Source organism: Oncorhynchus tshawytscha, linkage group LG18 (genome assembly GCF_018296145.1).
Source record: "Oncorhynchus tshawytscha isolate Ot180627B linkage group LG18, Otsh_v2.0, whole genome shotgun sequence".
Lineage (NCBI taxonomy): Eukaryota > Metazoa > Chordata > Actinopteri > Salmoniformes > Salmonidae > Oncorhynchus > Oncorhynchus tshawytscha.
Window position 1 is genome coordinate 39316652 of NC_056446.1, and position 20728 is coordinate 39337379.

Consider the following 20728-nt stretch of genomic DNA (forward strand, 5'->3'; position numbering starts at 1 on the left):
CAAAGGTAATGAATGTTTTATATTTTATTGTGCGGTTTGTGTAGCGCCGACTATGCTAATTCTTTTGTTTACATCCCCTACGGGTCTTTTGGGGTGTTACATGCTATCAGATAATAGCTTCTCATGCTTTCGCCAAAAAGCATTTTAAAAATCTGACTTGGTGCCTGGATTCACAACGAGTGTAGCTTTAATTCAATACCAAGCATGTGTATTTTAATGAACGTTTGCGTTTTAACTAATACTATTAGCGTTTAGCGTAGCGCATTTGCATTTCCAGAGCTCTAGTTGGGACGTCTGCGTCTCAAGTAGGATCAAGAGGTTAATACTGGCGTTTAATTTGTTCTTGATTTGGGGACTGTGAAAAGACCCCTGGTGGCATGTCTGGTGGGGTAAGTGTGTGTGTTGACTATGCAAACAATGAGGAATTAAAACAAGGCAGTCAACCTTTCCTCAACTACCAGAAACAAAATTAAACAAATCTGTTTCCACAAGTGGTGTGATCCACAATCCCTTTTCCTCCAGACCCAGTCTGTCCCCAATCAGCAAACAGATGGTAGGCAGAAGAGAAACCCACATTTAAAAGACAAGCCATTTTGGAAGTCAAATTGTTTATTGAACAAATCATGCAAGAGTAGCAGGAACACCAGGCCAAATCAAAATCGTAACCGTACAACCTAAGTGTCAGCAATAGTGGCCAAATCAGATGTCAATTTTAGTCGTATGTTGAAGGAGATCCTCATTTCAAGTGAAGGAGTTCCTCATTTCAAACAAGTGCATTAGTTTGCACAATTTCTCACCTCAGTTACCTTTGCCCTTTTCTTCAAATGGAGGCAAAGTAACAGGGGAAAGACGATTAAGGAGTCGGGCAAACCAAATTATGATCTCCCCATCTAGCTTGTCGAGGGGTCGGGCCGTCTGTTCAAGGCCGGCCACCGCTTCTGCAGAGGCACGAAGGCCGGCGGCCGCTTCTGCAGAGGCACGAAGGCCGGCGGCCGCTTCTGCAGGGGTGTGGTTGGCAGTTGCTTCAGCTGATGCGCAGGGGCCATTGGCTTCTGCAGAGGCATGGTTGGCAGTTTCTTCAGCTGAGGGCGCGGGCCGCTTCTGCAGAGGTATGGTTGGCAGTTGCTTCAGTTGAGGCGTGGGCCGCTTCCACAGAGGTATGGTTGGCAGTTATTTCAGCTGAGGCGCGGGGGCCAGCCGCTTCTGCAGAGGAATGTTTGGCAGTTGCTTCAGCTGAGGCTTGGGCCGCTGTCGTGGAAATTTCCTCTATTTACCAAATCATGGGAGCAAACCACACACAAGTCAGAGTTAGTTATCAAAGTCCATCTTTAATTATATCAGCTCTATCACAATCCGGTGACTCTCAGGTAATTCAGTGTCTCTCAATGAATTCTCTGAGAGCCCCTTCCATATTGCAATAGCCTTTTGACTTTCAACAGTTCAGTATCTCTAATGAAAAGTTGAGAGTCCCCCCACAACGGCAAAATGGGATCCTTTATAGCAAAGATACACAGGATAAAACAGCATCGGCATAATTCATTGTTCAGCTTTGTCTCCTCTCTCAAACTCAGAACCATAAACCAATCCTCCATATCAACAGGCATATATCAAATTGTCATTTAGTACAACCAACTCTAAATACAACCAATCCTGGGCAAACTCATGGAGACACACTGAACTGGCACACAGACATTGTGGAGTCAAGAGATCTGTTTACACATGATGATACTTTGACCTCTCCCCCCTCTGCGGGACCTGCAACTTAGTCTTGACATAGAACAGATAACTGCAACCTCGCCACAGTATTATACAAAAATACCATTCTGATGAGAAGTAACTTACACACATTTGATAAATATAAAACATCTTACATATGTTACCAACAAATTCTGAATCTTCCACGACACCGCTTCTGCAGAGGCATGGCTGGCAGTTGCTTCAGCTGTGGCATTTGGACCCTGCATCACGCTTGCCAGGGTATTGTGGCCAGTAGCTTTAGCAGTTGGACCAGACACCACACTTGCTTGGGATCCAGTTGGTTCAGGTCCAGTGTAGGCAGGATGCCCATAAGCGTCACCTAGCAAACAAAGCATTACGGTAAAATGCCAGCCTTAAGCTATTGGAACTAGACTGTGATTTTAACTGAAGTAGTGTAATCCAAAACACACCTTAAAGTGGAAAACACATTATCCCTCCAATTAGCAGGCAACAAAGCCAAGAAACACTACAAAACATTCAGACAGTTAAGCATAAATAACCAGTGAAAAATATAAGAAAAAGGTAAACCAACCAGATGAATACGTTGAAAAACTAACCTCAAAGAGTCCAAAAGTCACAGCCATTTTAGTGATCAAAACCACAACCGTATTCAGAACTAATGCTAGACAGACACCCCACCAGAACATCCCTGTTGCTATTTTTAACAGCTGTTTTGGTTGCACCTCATAAAGGAACCCCCGACCCTTCTAACCTGAATGGCTAATTATGTACAGCTGTCAACCAATGTACTTTATGTCAATTGGTTCAATTTCCCAATTGCGATTAGGTGCTCTTGATTTCATTCAGCTGGTGTGCTGGAGTTTACACATTATGGATTAATTGGACAGTTTTAAAGAGTGAACTCTACCCACCCATTCCAGATTGAGTCAATTGTTTTTAAACAGGAGTCATCGTTGACGCATGGTGAACAACAGAGATGAATGTACGACAAAAAAAAGCACACACACCAAATTCAGTTTAATTGATGACGGGTTAGGGTTCCCATTTGGGAACGATCCCTTCCGACGTTAACTGGGACGTGGCGCATGGAACGCAAAAATATTCTTAGAAATATTTAACCTCCACACATTAACAAGTCCAAATAGCTCAAATGAAAGATAAACACCTTGTTCATCTAGCCAGCAAGTCAGATTTCTAAAATGTTTTACGGTGAAAACATAGCACATATTTATGTCAAACCACCACCAAAGACACAGCTAATTTGAATTAGCCACGTTGAACAAAATATGCAATCAACAACCGCAGGATTAAAAGAAAAATAATTCACTAACCTTTTGAAAATCTTCATCAGATGACAGTAATAGGACATGTTACACAGTACATTTGTTTTTTTCAATAATATGCAATTTATATCCATAAATCTCTGTTTACAATGACGCCATGTTCAAAAAATGCTTCTCAAATGTCCGGAGAAATGATGATATCTGCCGGAGCTAACGTCAGATAACAAGCAATACACATCATAAACTTTGACTAAATATACATGTTCTACATATAGTTAGAAAGATACACTTCTTCTTAATGCAACCGCTGTGTTACATGTATTTTTAACGTTACAGAATTCGTTCACTAGGCTATAATATGAGACGGCGCTCAGAAATTAGCATTATGTCTCCTCTATCTCGGAGTCCACAGAAACCCATAATTAACACATAAATATTCCCTTACCTTTGATGTTCTTCGATCAGAAGACGTGGAAGGAGTTATACTTACCAAAAACTGCGTTTGGTTTTCAAGTCTGTGTCTTTAGGTTATCAAACACGACAAATTCCGGTCGAAATGCAGGCAAAATTCTAGTGGATGCGCATCAAAACTTCAAAATTACATATTATATGTCGACTAAACTGGTCAAACTAAGTGCAGAATCGAGCTTTAGCATGTTCTAAACATACAAAACAATCCTTAGCGTGAACAGACAAACCTACATCGTTTGGTGAATCTTGGAACAAAGAGAGCTCCGGACCCGACGTGCGCATGAAAGTGCATGTATTTTCGCGTGACCCGGAGGTTTCAGCCCGCCAAAACTCGAGGGAGCGCGCGATTCTCACAATGGCAGGCCCCACTGAAAGGGGACATCGCGCTGAAGAGATAGAAACTGTTCCCAGATCTGTAGCTGGTTGGGAAGGGTGGGGGCGATGACGTCAAAGTTGTCCCAACTTTTCTGTTGCCAAGAGAGAGTTTGGGACAATGGCTGCCCTGAGAGTTCTGCTTTACATAGAGACATAATTTGAACGGTTTTAGAAGCTTTAGAGTGTTTTCTATTCAATAATAATTATTATATGCATATATTAGAAATTTTGGACAGATTTTTTTTCTGTTTACTATGGGCACGCAATTCCTCCAAAGGGGGCAGTAGTCAGCCCTATCTTTAACAGGTTTTAACATTTTACAGAAATTGATGAATGCATATTACATTTCATACATGTTTCATACATGCATCTGTCGCAGCCAAATTTTGATCTTTTTCCCACCAATTGGTCTTTTCACAAATCAGATCAGCTGTTTTGCCAGCAACGCGGGGCAAAAGGTCAGAAGTGGGCTGCCTGTGTAACCACAGCCTGTGTGGTTGGTACTTTGAGGAAGTTTGTGATTGTGTCCAAACAGACTTCGGCCCTTTCCAAAGCTTAGACGTTGCTGAAGTCTGACAGATCTTACATCGCCTTGATAGGTATTTTAAGTATTAGCTAACCACATCATATGTCAGTGGATGACACAGTTGATGTGGCATGCAACCATTGGTTGTTGCGTTGCCTCACCTTAGCTGTAGACAGTGACCTATTGCTGTGTTACACAGGCAGCCCAATTCTAATCATTTTTCCACTTATTGGTCTTTTGACCAATCAAATCAGATCTTTTCACACCAGATCTTTTCACATCAGATCTTTTTCAGAGCTGATTGGTGAAAATACTAATTTGAGAAAAAAATATCAGAATTGGGGTGCCTTTGTTATGCAGCCTATGAGGGAGTTCTACTAACCTGAACCGCAGTGCACCGGTCTACGGAAGGTGATGTGAACGGGAAAAAGCAGTCAGGGAGGATTACAATTCTCAAATCATACAGTCAGAGGTGTAATGGAGGCTATACGCAGGTATACCAATTTTTTGAAGTGGACATTTTGTGTACTCAATTCTTAATCCCCACTGATGTGTATCAAAGTAGTATAGTGGAGGTAAACACTGTATCAATTCGTAAGGCTGATGGAACATATCAGAATGGTAGGATCCAAATGTTGAAAAACTATTATTTCTTCACATTTTAAACGTATGAATATGTACACGGCGGTAGACCTATACAGAATGTTCCAAAATGCAGTTTACTTTCTAAAATGCGCACAGAGCAGGCTGGTGGGAAGAGCTATAGGAGGATGGGCTTATTGTAATGGCTGGAATGGAATCAATGGGACGGAGTCAAACATATCAAACATATTGGAATCTCTGTTCCATCAACTCCATTCCAGCCATTAAAATGAGCCCATCCTCCTATAGCTCCTCCGCTACACCTCACATTTGAGCAGTTTTATGTACAGATATTTGGACAGAGATGGTAAAATCCGTTACAGCGGTTTATGTTCACAGAGAAAAGATTGTAACGTCTTCAACCACTCAGCCTTGTTAAAATGTTCCAATCCAGAAGGTAGCGTTTGTTGGCATTGCATGTCCGTTTGTGTTGCTTTATGGTCCAGTGAATATCAGCTAGCTGTGCTGGTGTTGTAGAAAGCCCTTGTTGATACTATTCAGATGGCCACATCTAGATAACTAGCTAGCAAGATGACAAAGAAACAATTTCATCCAGTCTCCATAATTGCATACAGCCCATAGATGCTTGTTTTTAGCTAGCTGCCTAATGTTATCTAAATGGTTACCATGATTCGCTAGCTAGCTAGCTGTTGTGCTAGCATTACGCTGCACTCACCACACCATTAGCTTCCTATGAAGAGTGTTTGTGACTGCCTTGCTCAGTTAGCAAGCTAACGTTAGCTAGCTAGAGAGCTAACTAATAAGCTAGTGTACATTACCAAACTCAACAAAAAATATTTCTTCAGACAAAACTCTTAGCTAGACATACAATATATAAAGACTTGATATAGAAAAAAAGATGTATTATGCAGCTTTGTTTTAGGTAGAACAATTCTGATGACAAGTGCCCTATTTAACCTCCCCCACATGGAGGTTCGTGCTTTCTGATTGGCTCAATGTCAAGTTATCAGACAAAGTCAGGTTCATCCGCACACAGCAGGTATGTATTTTGTTCTAGCAAGATAAGCAATGGCCTTCTACCGTGATAAGCACCAAGCCGCACTCAGACAATGAATGCTAGACATTGAAAGAAAGTTGATTTGAACAAGACAGCAAATATGAGTTTCTAAAATATTTCCCTCAACATTTCTATGGTAGTATTTTGGCTTGGCTACTTTGAAGCAAGGTAAGACATGCCTCATAATATCAAGAAAAATGGTCCAGGATTCAAACAATATAGCTTCGGTAATGATAGACCTGTCTTCTGGTAGATGGAAAGGCTTTCCCAAAAACATTCTCTATTATATGTTCACAAGCTAAAAAGTAGCCTATCAGATTGACCTGTCAGAATGATATCATGAATGATATCATCAATTCAGTGGCCTTTTGTTCTCATGTGTGTTACAGAAACACTGCTAACCCAACAACAGTGCTAGGTGCCTGTACTACAGAAACATTGTTAACCCAACAACAGTGCTAGGTGCCTGTACTACAGAAACACTGCTAACCCAACAACAGTACTAGGTGCCTGTACTACAGAAAAACAGCTAACCCAACAACAGTACTAGGTGCCTGTACTACAGAAATACAACTAACCCAACAACAGTACTAGGTGCCTGTACTACAGAAACACTGCTGACCCAACAACAGTGCTAGGTGCCTGTACTACAGAAATGCAACTAACCCAACAACAGTACTAGGTGCCTGTACTACAGAAACACTGCTAACCCAACAACAGTGCTAGGTGCCTGTACTACAGAAATGCAACTAACCCAACAACAGTACTAGGTGCCTGTACTACAGAAACGCTGCTAACCCAACAACAGTGCCATGTGCCTGTACTACAGAAATACAACTAACCCAACAACAGTACTAGGTGCCTGTACTACATAAACACTGCTAACCCAACAACAGTGCTAGGTGCCTGTACTACAGAAATGCAACTAACCAAACAGTACTAGGTGCCTGTACTACAGAAACACTGCTAACCCAACAACAGTGCTAGGTGCCTGTACTACAGAAATGCAACTAACCAAACAGTACTAGGTGCCTGTACTACAGAAACACTGCTAACCCAACAACAGTGCTAGGTGCCTGTACTACAGAAATGCAACTAACCAAACAGTACTAGGTGCCTGTACTATAGAAACATTGTTAAACCAACAACAGTACTCTGTGCCTGCTCACTTGACTTAAAGGGTAACTACACAAAATAAATCTAATTTTCATAGGATTTCCCCAGACCTTAAAGGTGGTCTCCTGATTTAAAAGAAAACATTTTTTGTGTACTTCCAATGATGTTGTTTTTATATTGGGGCGGCAGGGTAGCCTAGTGGTTAGAGCATTGGACTAGTAACCGGAAGGTTGCAAGCTCAAACCCTGAGCTGACAAGGTACTAATCTGTTGTTCTGCCCCTGAACAGGCAGTTAACCCACTGTTCCTAGGCCGTCATTGAAAATAAGAATTTGTTCTTAACTGACTTGCCTAGTAAAATAAAATAAAAAATGAAGAACGTGTGACTGATAGCAAAAACATGAAAATAAATATTGACAATAGTAGGCCTACCAATACAGTATAGAGTGTTCACTCACTTTACCCATTGTGAGTGAAAATGCACTTTGGTGATACAATTATATTTTTACAGATATGAGGCTTCATGTTCAAAATCGTTCAGTGGGGTGTTTCTTTAGCATATCATTATACACAATAAGTCGGATTTTATCACCTTCTATTGACAGCCATGCAGCTTTCTCTAACCATTTGTGTTTTGTTTTACACGTTGTAGTGATTGTCTTCAAAGTTGCTTCCACGGGTCTTAAAAAGCTAAATGAACATGACAAGACCTGAATTAACTGTAAAAGGCCTTGAAAATAAAAAGCTTGTGGTACGCTCAGTGCTCCATTTACACTTCACAGAGATACGCTTGTTTTTGTGACAATTTTTTTTAAACAGCAATTTTGCATTAATATGAACAGCATATATTAAAATATTTACGTGGCGTGTCATTAAATTGATAACTATCTTACCTCTATATTGGTTTCTTCACGCATCGCGCCAACAGAAACAACCCTCTTTCTGGTAAGAAGAGGGGCGGGGGGGGGTATGCCTTATGATTAATGAGACGTGGTGATCATAACAACATACAGGAACTCAAGTCCTTCTGTTCACCTGATTTAGAATTCCTCACAATCAAATGTCGACCGCGTTATCTACCAAGGGAATTCTCTTCGATTATAATCACAGCCGTATATATCCCCCCCCCCAAGCAGACACATCGTTGGCCCTGAACAAACTTTATATGACTCTATGCAAACTGGAAACCACATATCCCGAGGCTGCATTCATTGTAGCTGGGGAATTTAACAAGGCTAATCTGAAAACAAGACTCCCTAAATTGTATCAGTATATCGATTGCACAACCAGGGCTGGTAAAATCCTGGATCATTGTTATTCTAACTTCTGCAACGCATATATGGCCCTCCCCTGCCCTCCTATCGGGAAAAGCTGACAACGACTCCATTTTCTTGCTCCCAGCCTACAGACAGAAACTAAAACAAGAAGCTCCCGCGCTCAGGTCTGTTCAACACTGGTCCGACCAATCTGATTCCACGCTTCAAGACTCCTTCTATAAAGTGAAATGGGATGTGTTCCGCATTGCGTCCAACAACAACATTGACGAACACTCTGATTCGATGAGTGAGTTCATTAGAAAGTGCATTGATGATGCATATCAACGATTAAAACATTCCCAAACCAGAAACCGTGGATTGATGGCAGCATTTGCGAGAAACTGAAAGTGCGAACCACTGCTTTTAACCAGGGCAAGGTGACCGGAAACATGACCGAATACAAACAGTGGAGCTATTCCCTCCGCAAGGCAATCAAACAAGCTAAGCGTCTGTAGAGACAAAGGAGAGTCAACGGCTCAGACGCAAGAGGTATGTGGCAGGATTTACAGTCAATCACGGATTACAAAAAGAAAACCAACCCCGTCGAGGACCAGGATGTCTTGCTCCCAGACAGACTAAATAACTTTTTTGCCCGCTTTGAGGACAATACAGTGCCACTGACACGGCCCGCAACCAAAACCTGTGGACTCTCCTTCAATGCAGCCGAAGTGAGTAAAACATTTAAACGTGTTAACCCTCGCAAGGCTGCAGGCCCAGACGGCATCCCCAGCCGAAATCCTCAGAGCATGCGCAGACCTGCTGGCTGGTGTGTTTACGGACATATTCAATCAATCCTGATCCCAGTCTGCTGTTCCCACATGCTTCAAGAGGGCCACCATTGTCCCTGTTCCCAAGAAAGCTAAGGTAACTGAGCTAAACGACTACCGCCCCGTAGCACTCACCTCAGTCATCATGAAGTGCTTTGAGAGACTATTCAAGGACCATATCACCTCCACCCTACCTGACACCCTAGACCCACTCCAATTTGCGTACCGCCCAAATAGGTCCACGGACGATGCAATCGTAACCACACTGCACACTGCCCTAACCGTTCTGGACAAGAGGAATACCTATGTGAGAATGCTGTTCATCGACTACAGCTCAGCATTGAACACCATAGTACCCTCCAAACTCGTCATCAAGCTCGAGACCCTGGGTCTCGACCCCGCCCTGTGCAACTGGGTACTGGACTTCCTGACGGGGCGCCCCCAGGTGGTGAGGGTAGGTAACAACTTCTCCACCCCGCTGATCCTCAACACTGGGGCCCCACAAGGGTGCGTTCTGAACCCTAACCCTGTACTCCCTGTTCCCCCACGACTGCGTGACCATGCACGCCTCCAACCTAATCATCAAGTTTGCGGACGACACTACAGTGGTAGGCTTGATTACAAACAATGACGAGACGGCCTACAGGGAGGAGGTGAGGGCCCTCAAGAGTGTGGTGTCAGGAAAATAACCTCACACTAAACAAAACAAAGGAGATGATTGTGGATTTCACAACAGAGGGAGCACCCGCCTATCCACATCGACGGGACAGTAGTGGAGAGGGTAGTAAGTTTTAAGTTCCTCGGCGTTACATATCACGGACAAATTGAATTGGTCCACCCACACAGACAGCGTGGTGAAGAAGGCGCAGCAGCGCCTCTTCAATCTTAGGAGGCTGAAGAAATTTGGCTTGTCACCAAAAGCACTCACAAACTTCTACAGATGCACAATCGAGAGCATCGTGTCGGGCTGTATCACCGCCTGGTACGGCAACTGCTCCGCCCACAACCGTAAGGCTCTCCAGAGGGTAGTGAGGTCTGCACAACGCATCACCGGGGGCAAACTACCTGCCCTCCAGGACACCTAGACCACCCGATGTCACAGGAAGGCCATAAAGATCATCAAGGACAACAACCACCCCAGCCACTGCCTGTTCACCACGCTATCATCCAGAAGGCGAGGTCAGTACAGGTGCATCAAGGCAGGGACCGAGAGACAGAAGCAGTTTTTCAATCTCAAGGCCATCAGACTGTTAAACAGCCACCACTAACATTGAGTGGCTGCTGCCAACACACCGACTCAACTCCAGCCACTTTAATAATGGAAATTGATGTAAAACTATATCACTAGACACTTTAAACAATGCTACTTAATATAATGTTTACATACCCTACATTACTCATATGTATATACTGTACTCGATACCATCTACTGCATTTTGCCTATGCCGTTCTGTACCATCACTCATTCATATATCTTTATATACCTATTCTTTATCCCTTTACTATTGTATAAGGTAGTAGTTTTGGAATTGTAAGGTTAGATTACTGGTTGGTTATTACTGCATTGTCCGAACTAGAAGCACAAACATTTCACTACACTCGCAGTAACATCTGCTAACCATGTGTATGTGACAAATAAAATTTGATTTGATAGCATTGGTAAATTCACTCTGGCTATCTACACCCTCATCTGTGTGACAGAACAACTGATGAATTTACAAATGTGCAACACCTGCTGAATATGACCGGTGTCAGTAAACGTAGACAACAGAAGTAATTGTTAGTCAAGAACGCTATAGATAACATGTTAACAGCCTAACCAGCTCTGCTACACTGAGTAAAATGGTCAGTGAGGTGTTCTCTCATTTCTGTCTGGAACAAGCTAGCCAACTTTAGCCAGTTAGCTTGGGTGCTTGGTTGGGACAAGCATGATTTGTCAGGCAAGCTGCAAAGGACGAGTAGGCTGCAAATCTCCATTGATTATCAGTGCAATTCTGACAGCCAGCTGAAAACGTTTGAGAGGGTTAATCTAATGTTCCTTTGTTCGATTTGTAGCTTCTCTTGCTAGCATAAGTTATTGATCTTGTTGATGTTCATAACTGAGGGAGAGAGAGCCTATCTTTTCCTGGTTGTTTGATCAATGGGACTGTAAAGATCCCAAATGTAAGAGGACTCATGTGAATGTTAACCAGCCATTGAAAAAGAGTGGGACAACATTCCACAGGCCACAAATAACAGCCTGAATAACTCTATGCAAAGACATGCGTTGTGCTGCATGAGGCAAATGTTGTTCACTCCAGATATTGACTGGTTTTCTGATTCATGCCCCTACCTTTAAAAAAAGTTCTGTGTTCAACAGATATTTGTATTCCCAGTCATTTGAAATCTACAGATTAGGTCCTAATGAATTGATTTCAATTTACTGATTTCCTTAAACGAACTGTAACCCAGTAAAATGTTTGAAATTATTGCATGTTGCATTTACAGTTTTGTTCAGTATATAAAAGGCTAACTCTCAACCCCAATTTCAGCTTTTGTCCAACCCCCTAAAATAAAATAAAAATGCATTCAGGTGAGAAGTAGTGCGTGGAGGGAAATGACTCATCAATACAGCATTCATTTTGGGTGAGGATAAACATTGTTGGGGTCAAGTGCAACTCTTGCTCACTAAAGCATACTTACCAGAAGTCCACTGGCATGATTTGATAATACAATAATGTGCATTGCAAGCAAATATGGTTCTGGACAGATATCTTACAGTGATAAAGCAATGCATTTCTGACATCTATTTCCCCTTGCAGTGTATGTTGGAATCCCCTATGGGGTACAAAACAAATCTTTGCAATTGGCTCAATCAAGGAATGGGTGGGTAGAGTTCACTCTTTAAAACTGTCGGATTGGCCCATGATGTGTAAACTCCACCCTCCAGCACACCAGCTGCATGAAATCAAGAGCACCTAATCGCAATTGGGAAATTGAACCAATTGAAATTAGGTTCATTGGTTGACACCTGTAAATAATTAGCCATTCAGGTAAGAAGGGTCTGGGATTCCTTTATTAGGTGCAACCAAAACAGCTGTTAGACATTGCAACAGGGATATTCTAGCATTAGTTCTGAATAAGGTTGTGGTTTTGATCACTTAAATGGCTGTGACTTTTGGACTCTCTTTGAGGTTAGTCTTTCAATGTATTCATCTGATTGGTTTACCTTGTCTTAAAGTTTTCACTGGTTATTGATGTTTACCTGTCTGAATGTTTTGTAGTGTTTCTTGGATTTGTTGCCTGCTAATTGGAGGGATAACGCGTTTTACCCTTCAAGGTGCGTTTTGGTTCAAACTAACCCAACTCACAATCTAGTTCCAATTGCTTAAGGCTGGCATTTTACCACAATGTTTTCTTTGTTTCCTAGGTGATGCTTATGGGCATCCTGCCTACACTGGACCTGAACCAACTGGATCCCAAGCAAGTGTGGTGTCTGGTCCAAATGCTAAAGCTACTGGCCACAATACCCTGGCAAGTGTGACGCCGGGTCCAACTGCCAACCATGCATCGTGTCACGAACCGGCTCAAAGCCCGTAACAAAAGGGAGACAACGTGGAGATAAGGAGTAACAAAAGATATATTTATTAACTAAAGCAACTAAGGAAAATATACAATGGTGTGTGTAATCAGTAATCAGTAGTGTAAGTGAGTGTTTTGCATGCATGAATGTGATAATGCAGGGTGTTGAAAGATGTTGTCACAAACAACCCAAAAACCACCAAGAAACACAACAAAATCCATAAAGGTGTCTGCATGGAGAGAGTCTCCTCCATGAATGGGGAAGTGGTGTATTTATCCTGGGAGACACCGGGCCCAGGTGTTTCCCATGTAGCTGACGACCCTCCCAACTCCACCCACCAGCATCCTAATAAGGAAATAACAGAGAGAGAATACGGCAGACAGAGTGGGAGGGTCGTCACAATCGGCAGAAGCGGCCCACACCTCAGCTGAAGCGACTTCCAACCATGTTTCTGCAGAAGCGGCTGGCCCCCGCGCCTCAGCTGAAGCAACTGCCAACCATACATCTGCAGAAGCGGCCGCCGGCCCCCGCGCCTCTGCAGAAGCGGCCCGCGCCTCAGCTGAAGCAACTGCCAACCATACATCTGCAGAAGCGGCCGCCGGCCCCCGCGCCTCTGCAGAAGCGGCCCGCGCCTCAGCTGAAGCAACTGCCAACCATACATCTGAAGAAGCGGCCGCCGGCCCCCGCGCCTCTGCAGAAGCGGCCCGCGCCTCAGCTGAAGCAACTGCCAACCATGCCTCTGCAGAAGCGACTGGCCCCCGCGCCTCAACCATACCTCTGCAGGAGCGGCGGCCGGCCTTGAACAGACGGCCCGACCCCTCAACAAGCTAGATAGGGAGATCATAATTTGGTTTGCCCAACTCCTTAATCGTCTTTCTCCTGTTACTGTGCATCCATTTGAAGAAAAGGGCGAAGGTAACTGAGGTGAGGAATTGTGCAAACTAATGCGTTTGTTTGAAATGAGGATCTTCTTCACTTGTGCATCATCATGCAAATTGTTTACAGGGGTGAACACTACAATGGTAGGAATTATTTTCAAAACCATACGACTAAATTTTACATCTGATTTGGCCAATATTGCTGACACTTAGGTTGTACGGTTATGATTTTGATGTGTCCTGGTGTTCCTGCTACTCTTGCATGACTTGTTCAATAAACAATTTGACTTCCAAAATGCCTTGTCTTTTAAATGTGGGTTTCTCTTCTGCCTACCATGCGTTTGCTGATTGGGGACAGACTGGGTCTGGAGAAAGTGATTGTGGCTCACACCACTTGTGTAAACAGATTTGTTTTCCTTTGTTTCTGGTAGTTGAGGAAAGGTTGACAACATTTCTTGTTTTAATTCCTCATTGTTTGCATAGTCCACACACACACTTACCCCACCAGACATGCCACCAGGGGTCTTTTCACAGTCCCCAAATCAAGAACAAATTAAGCACACAGTATTATATAGAGCCATGACTGGCTGGAACTCCCTTCCATATAGCGCAAGAGATCAGCAAACCGGGTTTAAAGAAACAAAACACCTCACTGTGTCTTCCCCCATGTGACCTACTGGTTGTGTGTGTGTATGTGTAACAGATGCACAAACACACTTAAACCATTAACAAATGAAAATTGGCAAGTTTTTTTTTTTTTTTGTGTGTCAGACCCCAGTAAGACTAGCTGTCGCTAATGGGGATCCTAAAATATATATTCAACTACCTTAAGCATTTGAAAAGCTGAAATAAACTACAAAACACTTTTCTACCCAGGTCTGACCACAAGACACTGGGTGTGAAATGCTTCCTTGCAAGCTCTTTCCTCAACAGTACAGAATCAATATAAAAGAAACAGAGAAAGGACAGAAAGAGTGACTGCAAATCATAGCACAGTCCATGTGTATGTTCCCATGGTAGCAAGCATCTCCAATCCAAAATTAAATCTAGAATGGGCTTTCTATTTTGCAACAAAACATCCCTCACTCATGCTGCCAAACACCCTTGTAAAACTGACTATCCACCAATCATTGACTTTGATATCTTACAAAAGGCCTCAAACGGCCCAACTCAGCATCACAGTGCCATCTGTTTTGTCACCAAAGCCCCTACTTCTCACCACTGCGAACTGTACTCTCCGTTGGCTGCTTCATACATCGCCAAACCCACTGGCTCCAGGTCTCAAGTCTAGGTAAAGAGCCTTTTCTCAGTTTGGTTTGGCCAACTCCTTAACGCGCTCCAGCAGGTATATTTCACTGGTAACCCCCAAAGCCAATTCCTCCTTTGGCCGCCTTTCATTCCAGTTCTCTGCTGCCAATGGCTGGAACGAACTACAAAAATCACTGAAGCTGGAGACTCTTTATCTCCCTCAATAACTAAGCACCAGCTGTCAGACCAGCTCACAGATCATTGCACCTGTACATAGCCCATCTGTAAATAACCCATCCATCTACCTCATCCCCATACTGTATTCATTTATTTTTTTGCTCCTTTGCACCCCAGCATCTCTACTTGCATATTCAACTTCTGCACATCTATCACTCCAGTGTTTAATTGCTATACCGTAATTACCTCGCCACTATGGCCTAATTCATTGCCTTTACCTCCCTTATCTTACCTCATTTGCACACACTGTATATATATATTTATTTTTTCTACTGTATTATTCTGTATGTTTGTTTATTCCATGTGTACCTCTGTGTTGTTGTATGTGTCGAACTGCTTTGCTTTATCTTGGCCAGGTCGCAGTTGTAAATGAGAACTTGTTCTCAACTTCCTACCTGGTTAAATAAAGGTTTAATTAAAAACAAAAAACAAAAACTAGCCTACTGATCTGACTGCAATTGTTATGTTAACAATAACACTGAAAATATCAAAAAAGAAGGACCAAGAGTTTTCAACAGGGGGGGGGATCAAGCTGATTCTACAACATTTTACAGAGGCCAGTTCATGAAGGAAGGCTTGCTCATTCAAGTTTTTTAGCATGCGTCTATGACAAATCAGGACAGGTTGTTTCACAGAGCAGCCATTACGAAAACGGTGATCACTAAGGTCATTACAGAAAACACCAGACTGATACCTATCAGGATTTTTGTGAGGGTGACATCAAGGAGAGTAGCCTTTTCTGGGTGTTTGGAGTCATACCTTGTGGTATTGCTGATAATCTGAGAAAGATTTTGGGAGTCCCATTGACTTAGGACTTGGTTCAGGTGGTTTAAGCATGTCCCAGTTTAGGTCACCTAGCAGGACAAATTCAGACTTAGTGTAAGGGGCCATGATAGAGTTTAGGGCAGGTAGATAACTGACCCGTGTTGATGGAGGACGATAGCACCAAGCAACAGTCAACAAAGAGATATTTGTAAGTTTAATGCTTAAAACAAGTAAATCAAATTGTTTGGGCACAGATTTGGTGGAGACAACTGAGCACTGAAGGTGATCCTTGGAAAAGATGGCCACTCCCCCACCTTTAGAAGATCTGTTTTCTGAGGGTTGGCAGTCAAGACATTGAATGCCGACCCTCAGAGATTGACTGTCGACACTGTTCGGAGGTGCTAAATACTAATCGGCAGGCAAACATTAGACAATCCTACCGGTGTGTCTGATCTATAATGGATATTACCATCTCTGTCCAAATATCTGTACATAAAACTGCTCAAATGTGAGGTTCAGCAGAGGAGCTAAAGGAGGATGGGCTTATTTTCATGGCCTTGAATGGAATTGATTGAACAGAGTTTCCAATATGTTTGATATGTTTGACTCCGTTCCATTGATTCCATTCCAGCCATTACAATCAAACTATCCTCCTCTAGCTCCTCCCACCAGCCTCCTCTGGTGTGGCATTTTGGAACATTCTGAATAGGCCTACCACCGTGTGCATATTCATGCACTTAAAATGTGAAGAAATAATAGTTTTTCAACATTTGGATCCTAACATTCTGATCTGTTCCATCAGCCTTATGAATTGATACAGCATACACCTCCACTATACTACTTTGATACACATCAGTGGGGATTAAGAATTGAGTACACTAAATGTCCATTGAAAACAAAGTGGTACACCTGCGTATATCCTCCATTACACCACTAACTGTACGATTTGAGAAGAGCGCTCCTCCCTCACTGCTTTTGCCTTTTCACATCACCTTCCGTAGACCGGTGCACTGCGGTTCAGGTTAGTAGAACTCCCTCATAGGCTGCATTACCAAGGCATCCCAATTCTGATTTTTTTTTTCACTAATTAGTCTTTTGACTAAGATCTGATGTGATTGCTCAAAACAATACTTGGAAAAACAATTAGAATTGGGCTCCCTGTGTAACACAGCAATAGGTCAGTTTCTACAGCTAAAGTGAGGCAACGCAACAACCAATGGTTGCGTGCCACATCATCAACCGTGTCATCCTCTGACATATGATGTGGTTAGCTGATACTTAAAATACCTATCAAGGCGATGTAAGATTTGGCAGACTTCAGCAACGTCTAAGCTTTGGAAATTGGCTGAAGTCTGTTTGGATGCAATCACACACTACCTCATGGTCTGTTTGGTCCCAGCCACACAGGATGTGTTTACACAGGGAGCCCAATTCTGATCCTTTGCTGGCAAAACGGCTGACCTGATTGGTGAAAAGACCAATTAGTGGGAAAAAGATCAGAATTTGGCAGCTACAGACGAATGAACATGTATGAAATGTAATATGCGTTCATCAATTGTCTGTTTTTTTGTAAGTTGTTGAACTGAATTTGGTCTCTTTCTTTTGTCGTCCAATTCTCCCTCTGTTGTTCACCATACGTCAACGAATGACTGCACCTAATCGCATTTGGGAAATTGAACCAATGGAAATGAAGTTCATTGGCTGACAGCTGTACATAATTAGCCAGCCAGGGTAGAAGGGTCTGGGATTCCTTTATGAGGTGCAACCAAAACAGCTGTTAGAAATAGCAACCGGGATATTCTGGCAGGCTGTTGAGAGTTAGTTCTTGAATACTGTTGTGGTTTTGATCACTAAAATGGCTGTGACTTTTGGACTCTCTTTGAGGTTAGTTTTTCAATGCGTTCATCTGGTTGGTTTACCATGTCTTAAAGTGTTCACTCGTTATTTATGTTTAACTGTCTGACTGTTTTGTAGTGTTTCTTGGATTTGTTGCCTGCTAATTGGAGGGATAACTTGTTTTACACTTAAAGGTGCGTTTTGCTTTACACTAATTCAGGTCAAATCACAGGTCTAGTTCCGATCCAAATGAAGGCTGGCATTTTACCACAATGTTTTCTTTGTTTCCTAGGTAACGATCATGGGCATCCTGCCTACACTGGACCTGAACCAACTGGATCCTATGCCCAAGCAAGTGTGGTGTCTGGTCCAAAAAGCTACTGGCCACAATGCCACGTCAGCAGAAGCTACTGGCCACAATGCCACGTCAGCGGAAGCTACTGGCCACAATGCCACGTCAGCGGAAGCTACTGGCCACAATGCCACGTCAGCAGAAGCTACTGGCCACAATGCCACGTCAGCAGAAGCTACTGGCCACAATGCCACGTCAAGCTACTGGCCACAATGCCACATCAAGTGTGAAGTCCGGCCCCGGCGCCTCAGCAGTAGCGTCCGGCCCCGGCGCCTCAGCAGTAGCGTCCGGCCCCGGCGCCTCAGCAGAAGCGTCAGGCCCCGGCGCCTCAGCAGAAGCGACAGGCCCTGGCGCCTCAGCAGAAGCAACAGGTCCCCGCGCCTCGTCAGCAGAAGCTACTGGCCACAATGCCATGTCAGCAGAAGCTACTGGCCACAATGCCACGTCAGCAGAAGCTACTGGCCACAATGCCACGTCAGCAGAAGCTACTGGCCACAATGCCACGTCAGCAGAAGCTACTGGCCACAATGCCACGTCAGCAGAAGCTACTGGCCACAATGCCATGTCAGCAGAAGCTACTGGCCACAATGCCACGTCAGCAGAAGCTACTGGCCACAATGCCACGTCAGACCACTCAACTATTGGCCATACATTTGCCACGTTTGGTCCGGCCCCGGCGCCTCAGCAGTCTTATCCCTGGCCCCGGCTCTCAGCTTGAGGCACAGTAAAGCCTAGCTGTCCGGTGGGGGCGCCTCAGCAATGTGCGTCCGGCCCCTAATGCGCCTGTTTGAAGGCCCCGGCGCCTCTCAGCAGAAGCTACTGGCCACAATGCCATGTCAGCAGAAGCTACTGGCCACAATGCCACGTCAGCAGAAGCTACTGGCCACAATGCCACTTCAGCAGAAGCTACTGGCCACAATGCCACGTCAGCAGAAGCTACTGGCCACAATGCCACGTCATGCAGAAGCTACTGGCCACAATGCCACATCCTTAAAATGAATGTCTCGGCGCCTACCATGTGCTTGCTGTGCGGTAACAGACTGTGGGCCTCAGAGTAGCGGGAATGTTGTTCACAACACTTGTATAAACGGCGTAGTTCAAAGCTAAACTTCTCTAACTTGTCAAAGCTCCCTCATGTTCAGCATCAGCGACCTGGCCCTATTGTAGGCCTCAGCAGAAGCGACATGGCCCTGGCGCCTCAGCAGAGCAAGCGACAACCCTCTACAGGCCCGGCGCCAATCCAGCCAGAGTACAGGCCTCGGTGTACGCCTCAAAGAATGGCCCCGGCGCCTCAGCAGAAGCGACAGGCCCCGGCGCCTCAGCAGAAGCGACAGGCCCCGGCGCCTCAGCAGAAGCGTCAGGCCCCAGCGCCTCAGCAGTAGCGACAAGCCTTGAACAGACGGCCCGGCCACTCAACCAGGGAGATCATAATTTGGTTTGGCCAACTCCTTAATCGTCTTATCCCTGTTACACCTTTTCTGCTAGAGGCACAGTAAAGGTAACTGAGGTGGGGAAATGTGCGAACTAATGCGCTTGTTTGAAATGAGGATCTCCTTCACTTGTACATCGTCATGCAAATTGTATACAGGGGTGGACGATACAATGTTATGAATTGATTTCATAAACATACGACTAAATTGACTTCTGATGTAACGGTATTGCTGACACACTTTTAGGTTCTACGGTTATGCTTTTGATTTAGCCTGACAACCTTCAGTGCTCAGTTGTCTCCACCAAATCTGTGCCCAAACAATTTGATTTGCTTGTTTTAAGCATTAAACTTACAAATATCTCTTTGTTGACTGTTGCTTGGTGCTATCGTCCTCCATCAACACGGGTCAGTAATCTACCTGCCCTAAGCTTTATCATGGCCCCTTACACTAAGTCTGAATTTGTCCTGCTAGGTGACCTAAACTGGGACATGCTTAAACCACTTGACCAAGTCCTAAGTCAATGGGACTCCCTACATCTTTCTCAGATTATCAGCAATACCACAAGGTATGACTCCAAACACCCAGAAAAGGCTACTCTCCTTGATGTCACCCTCACAAAAAATCCTGATAGGTATCAGTCTGGTGTTTTCTGTAATGACCTTAGTGATCACCGTTTTCGTAATGGCTGCTCTGTGAAACGACCTGTCCTGATTTGTCATAGACGCATGCTAAAAAACTTTAATGAGCAAGCCTTCCTTCATGAACTGGCCTCTGTAAAATGGTATAGAATCAGCTTGATCCCCCCCTGTTGAAGACACTCAGTCCTTTTTTGATATTTTCAGTGATATTGTTAACATAACAAGTGCCGTCAGATCAGTAGGCTAGTTTTTGTTTTTTGTTTTTAATTAAACCTTTATTTAACCAGGTAGGCTAGTTGAGAACAAGATCTCATTTAAAACTGCAAAGCAGTTCGACACATACAACAACACAGAGGTACACATGGAATAAACAAACATACAGAATTATAAGTAGAAAAAATAAATATATATGGTACAGTGTGTGCAAATGAGGTAAGATAAGGGAGGTAAAGGCAATGAATTAGGCCATAGTGGCGAGGTAATTACGATATAGCAATTAAACACTGGAGTGATAGATGTGCAGAAGATGAATGTGCAAGTAGAGATA

General features: G+C 43.8%; 2 protein-coding genes and 2 long non-coding RNA genes across 4 annotated transcripts; 3 read left to right on the forward strand and 1 right to left on the reverse strand.

The window, feature by feature from the left end:
- Window positions 1-931: 931 nt before the first annotated feature.
- Window positions 932-2547, reverse strand: LOC112237218. Its single transcript, XR_002951375.2, has 3 exons — window positions 2316-2547; window positions 1872-2077; window positions 932-1266 (listed from the first exon to the last, which is right to left on the reverse strand). It is a non-coding gene; the product is annotated as an uncharacterized LOC112237218 (long non-coding RNA).
- A 9773-nt stretch (window positions 2548-12320) lies between these two features.
- On the forward strand, window positions 12321-12851 carry LOC112237217. The gene is made up of 3 exons (XR_002951374.2): window positions 12321-12405; window positions 12496-12551; window positions 12642-12851. It is a non-coding gene; the product is annotated as an uncharacterized LOC112237217 (long non-coding RNA).
- A 269-nt stretch (window positions 12852-13120) lies between these two features.
- Window positions 13121-13953, forward strand: LOC121839996 (alpha carbonic anhydrase 8-like). The gene is made up of 2 exons (XM_042301029.1): window positions 13121-13297; window positions 13376-13953. Exons 1-2 carry the CDS (start codon window positions 13240-13242, stop codon window positions 13594-13596), a joined length of 279 nt encoding a protein of 92 aa, XP_042156963.1. The 5' UTR covers window positions 13121-13239; the 3' UTR covers window positions 13597-13953.
- Window positions 13954-17681: 3728 nt separating this feature from the next.
- LOC121839949 (probable endo-1,3(4)-beta-glucanase An02g00850) lies at window positions 17682-18828 on the forward strand. Its single transcript, XM_042300544.1, has 3 exons — window positions 17682-17806; window positions 17897-17952; window positions 18051-18828. The coding sequence occupies exon 3, from the start codon at window positions 18148-18150 to the stop codon at window positions 18826-18828; it is 681 nt and encodes a 226-aa protein (XP_042156478.1). The 5' UTR covers window positions 17682-17806; window positions 17897-17952; window positions 18051-18147.
- The last annotated feature ends 1900 nt before the right edge of the window (window positions 18829-20728 follow it).

Excerpts from the sequence above, each read along its gene's own strand:
- LOC121839949 (XM_042300544.1), top strand. The coding sequence starts at position 18,148 with ATGCCACGTCAGCAGAAGCTACTGGCCACAATGCCACGTCAGCGGAAG.
- LOC121839996 (XM_042301029.1), top strand. The coding sequence starts at position 13,240 with ATGTTTCTGCAGAAGCGGCTGGCCCCCGCGCCTCAGCTGAAGCAACTG. Across the intron at positions 13,298-13,375 it reads GAAGCAACTGCCAACCATAC|ATCTGCAGAAGCGGCCGCCG; the intron begins ATCTGCAGAAGC and ends TGCCAACCATAC.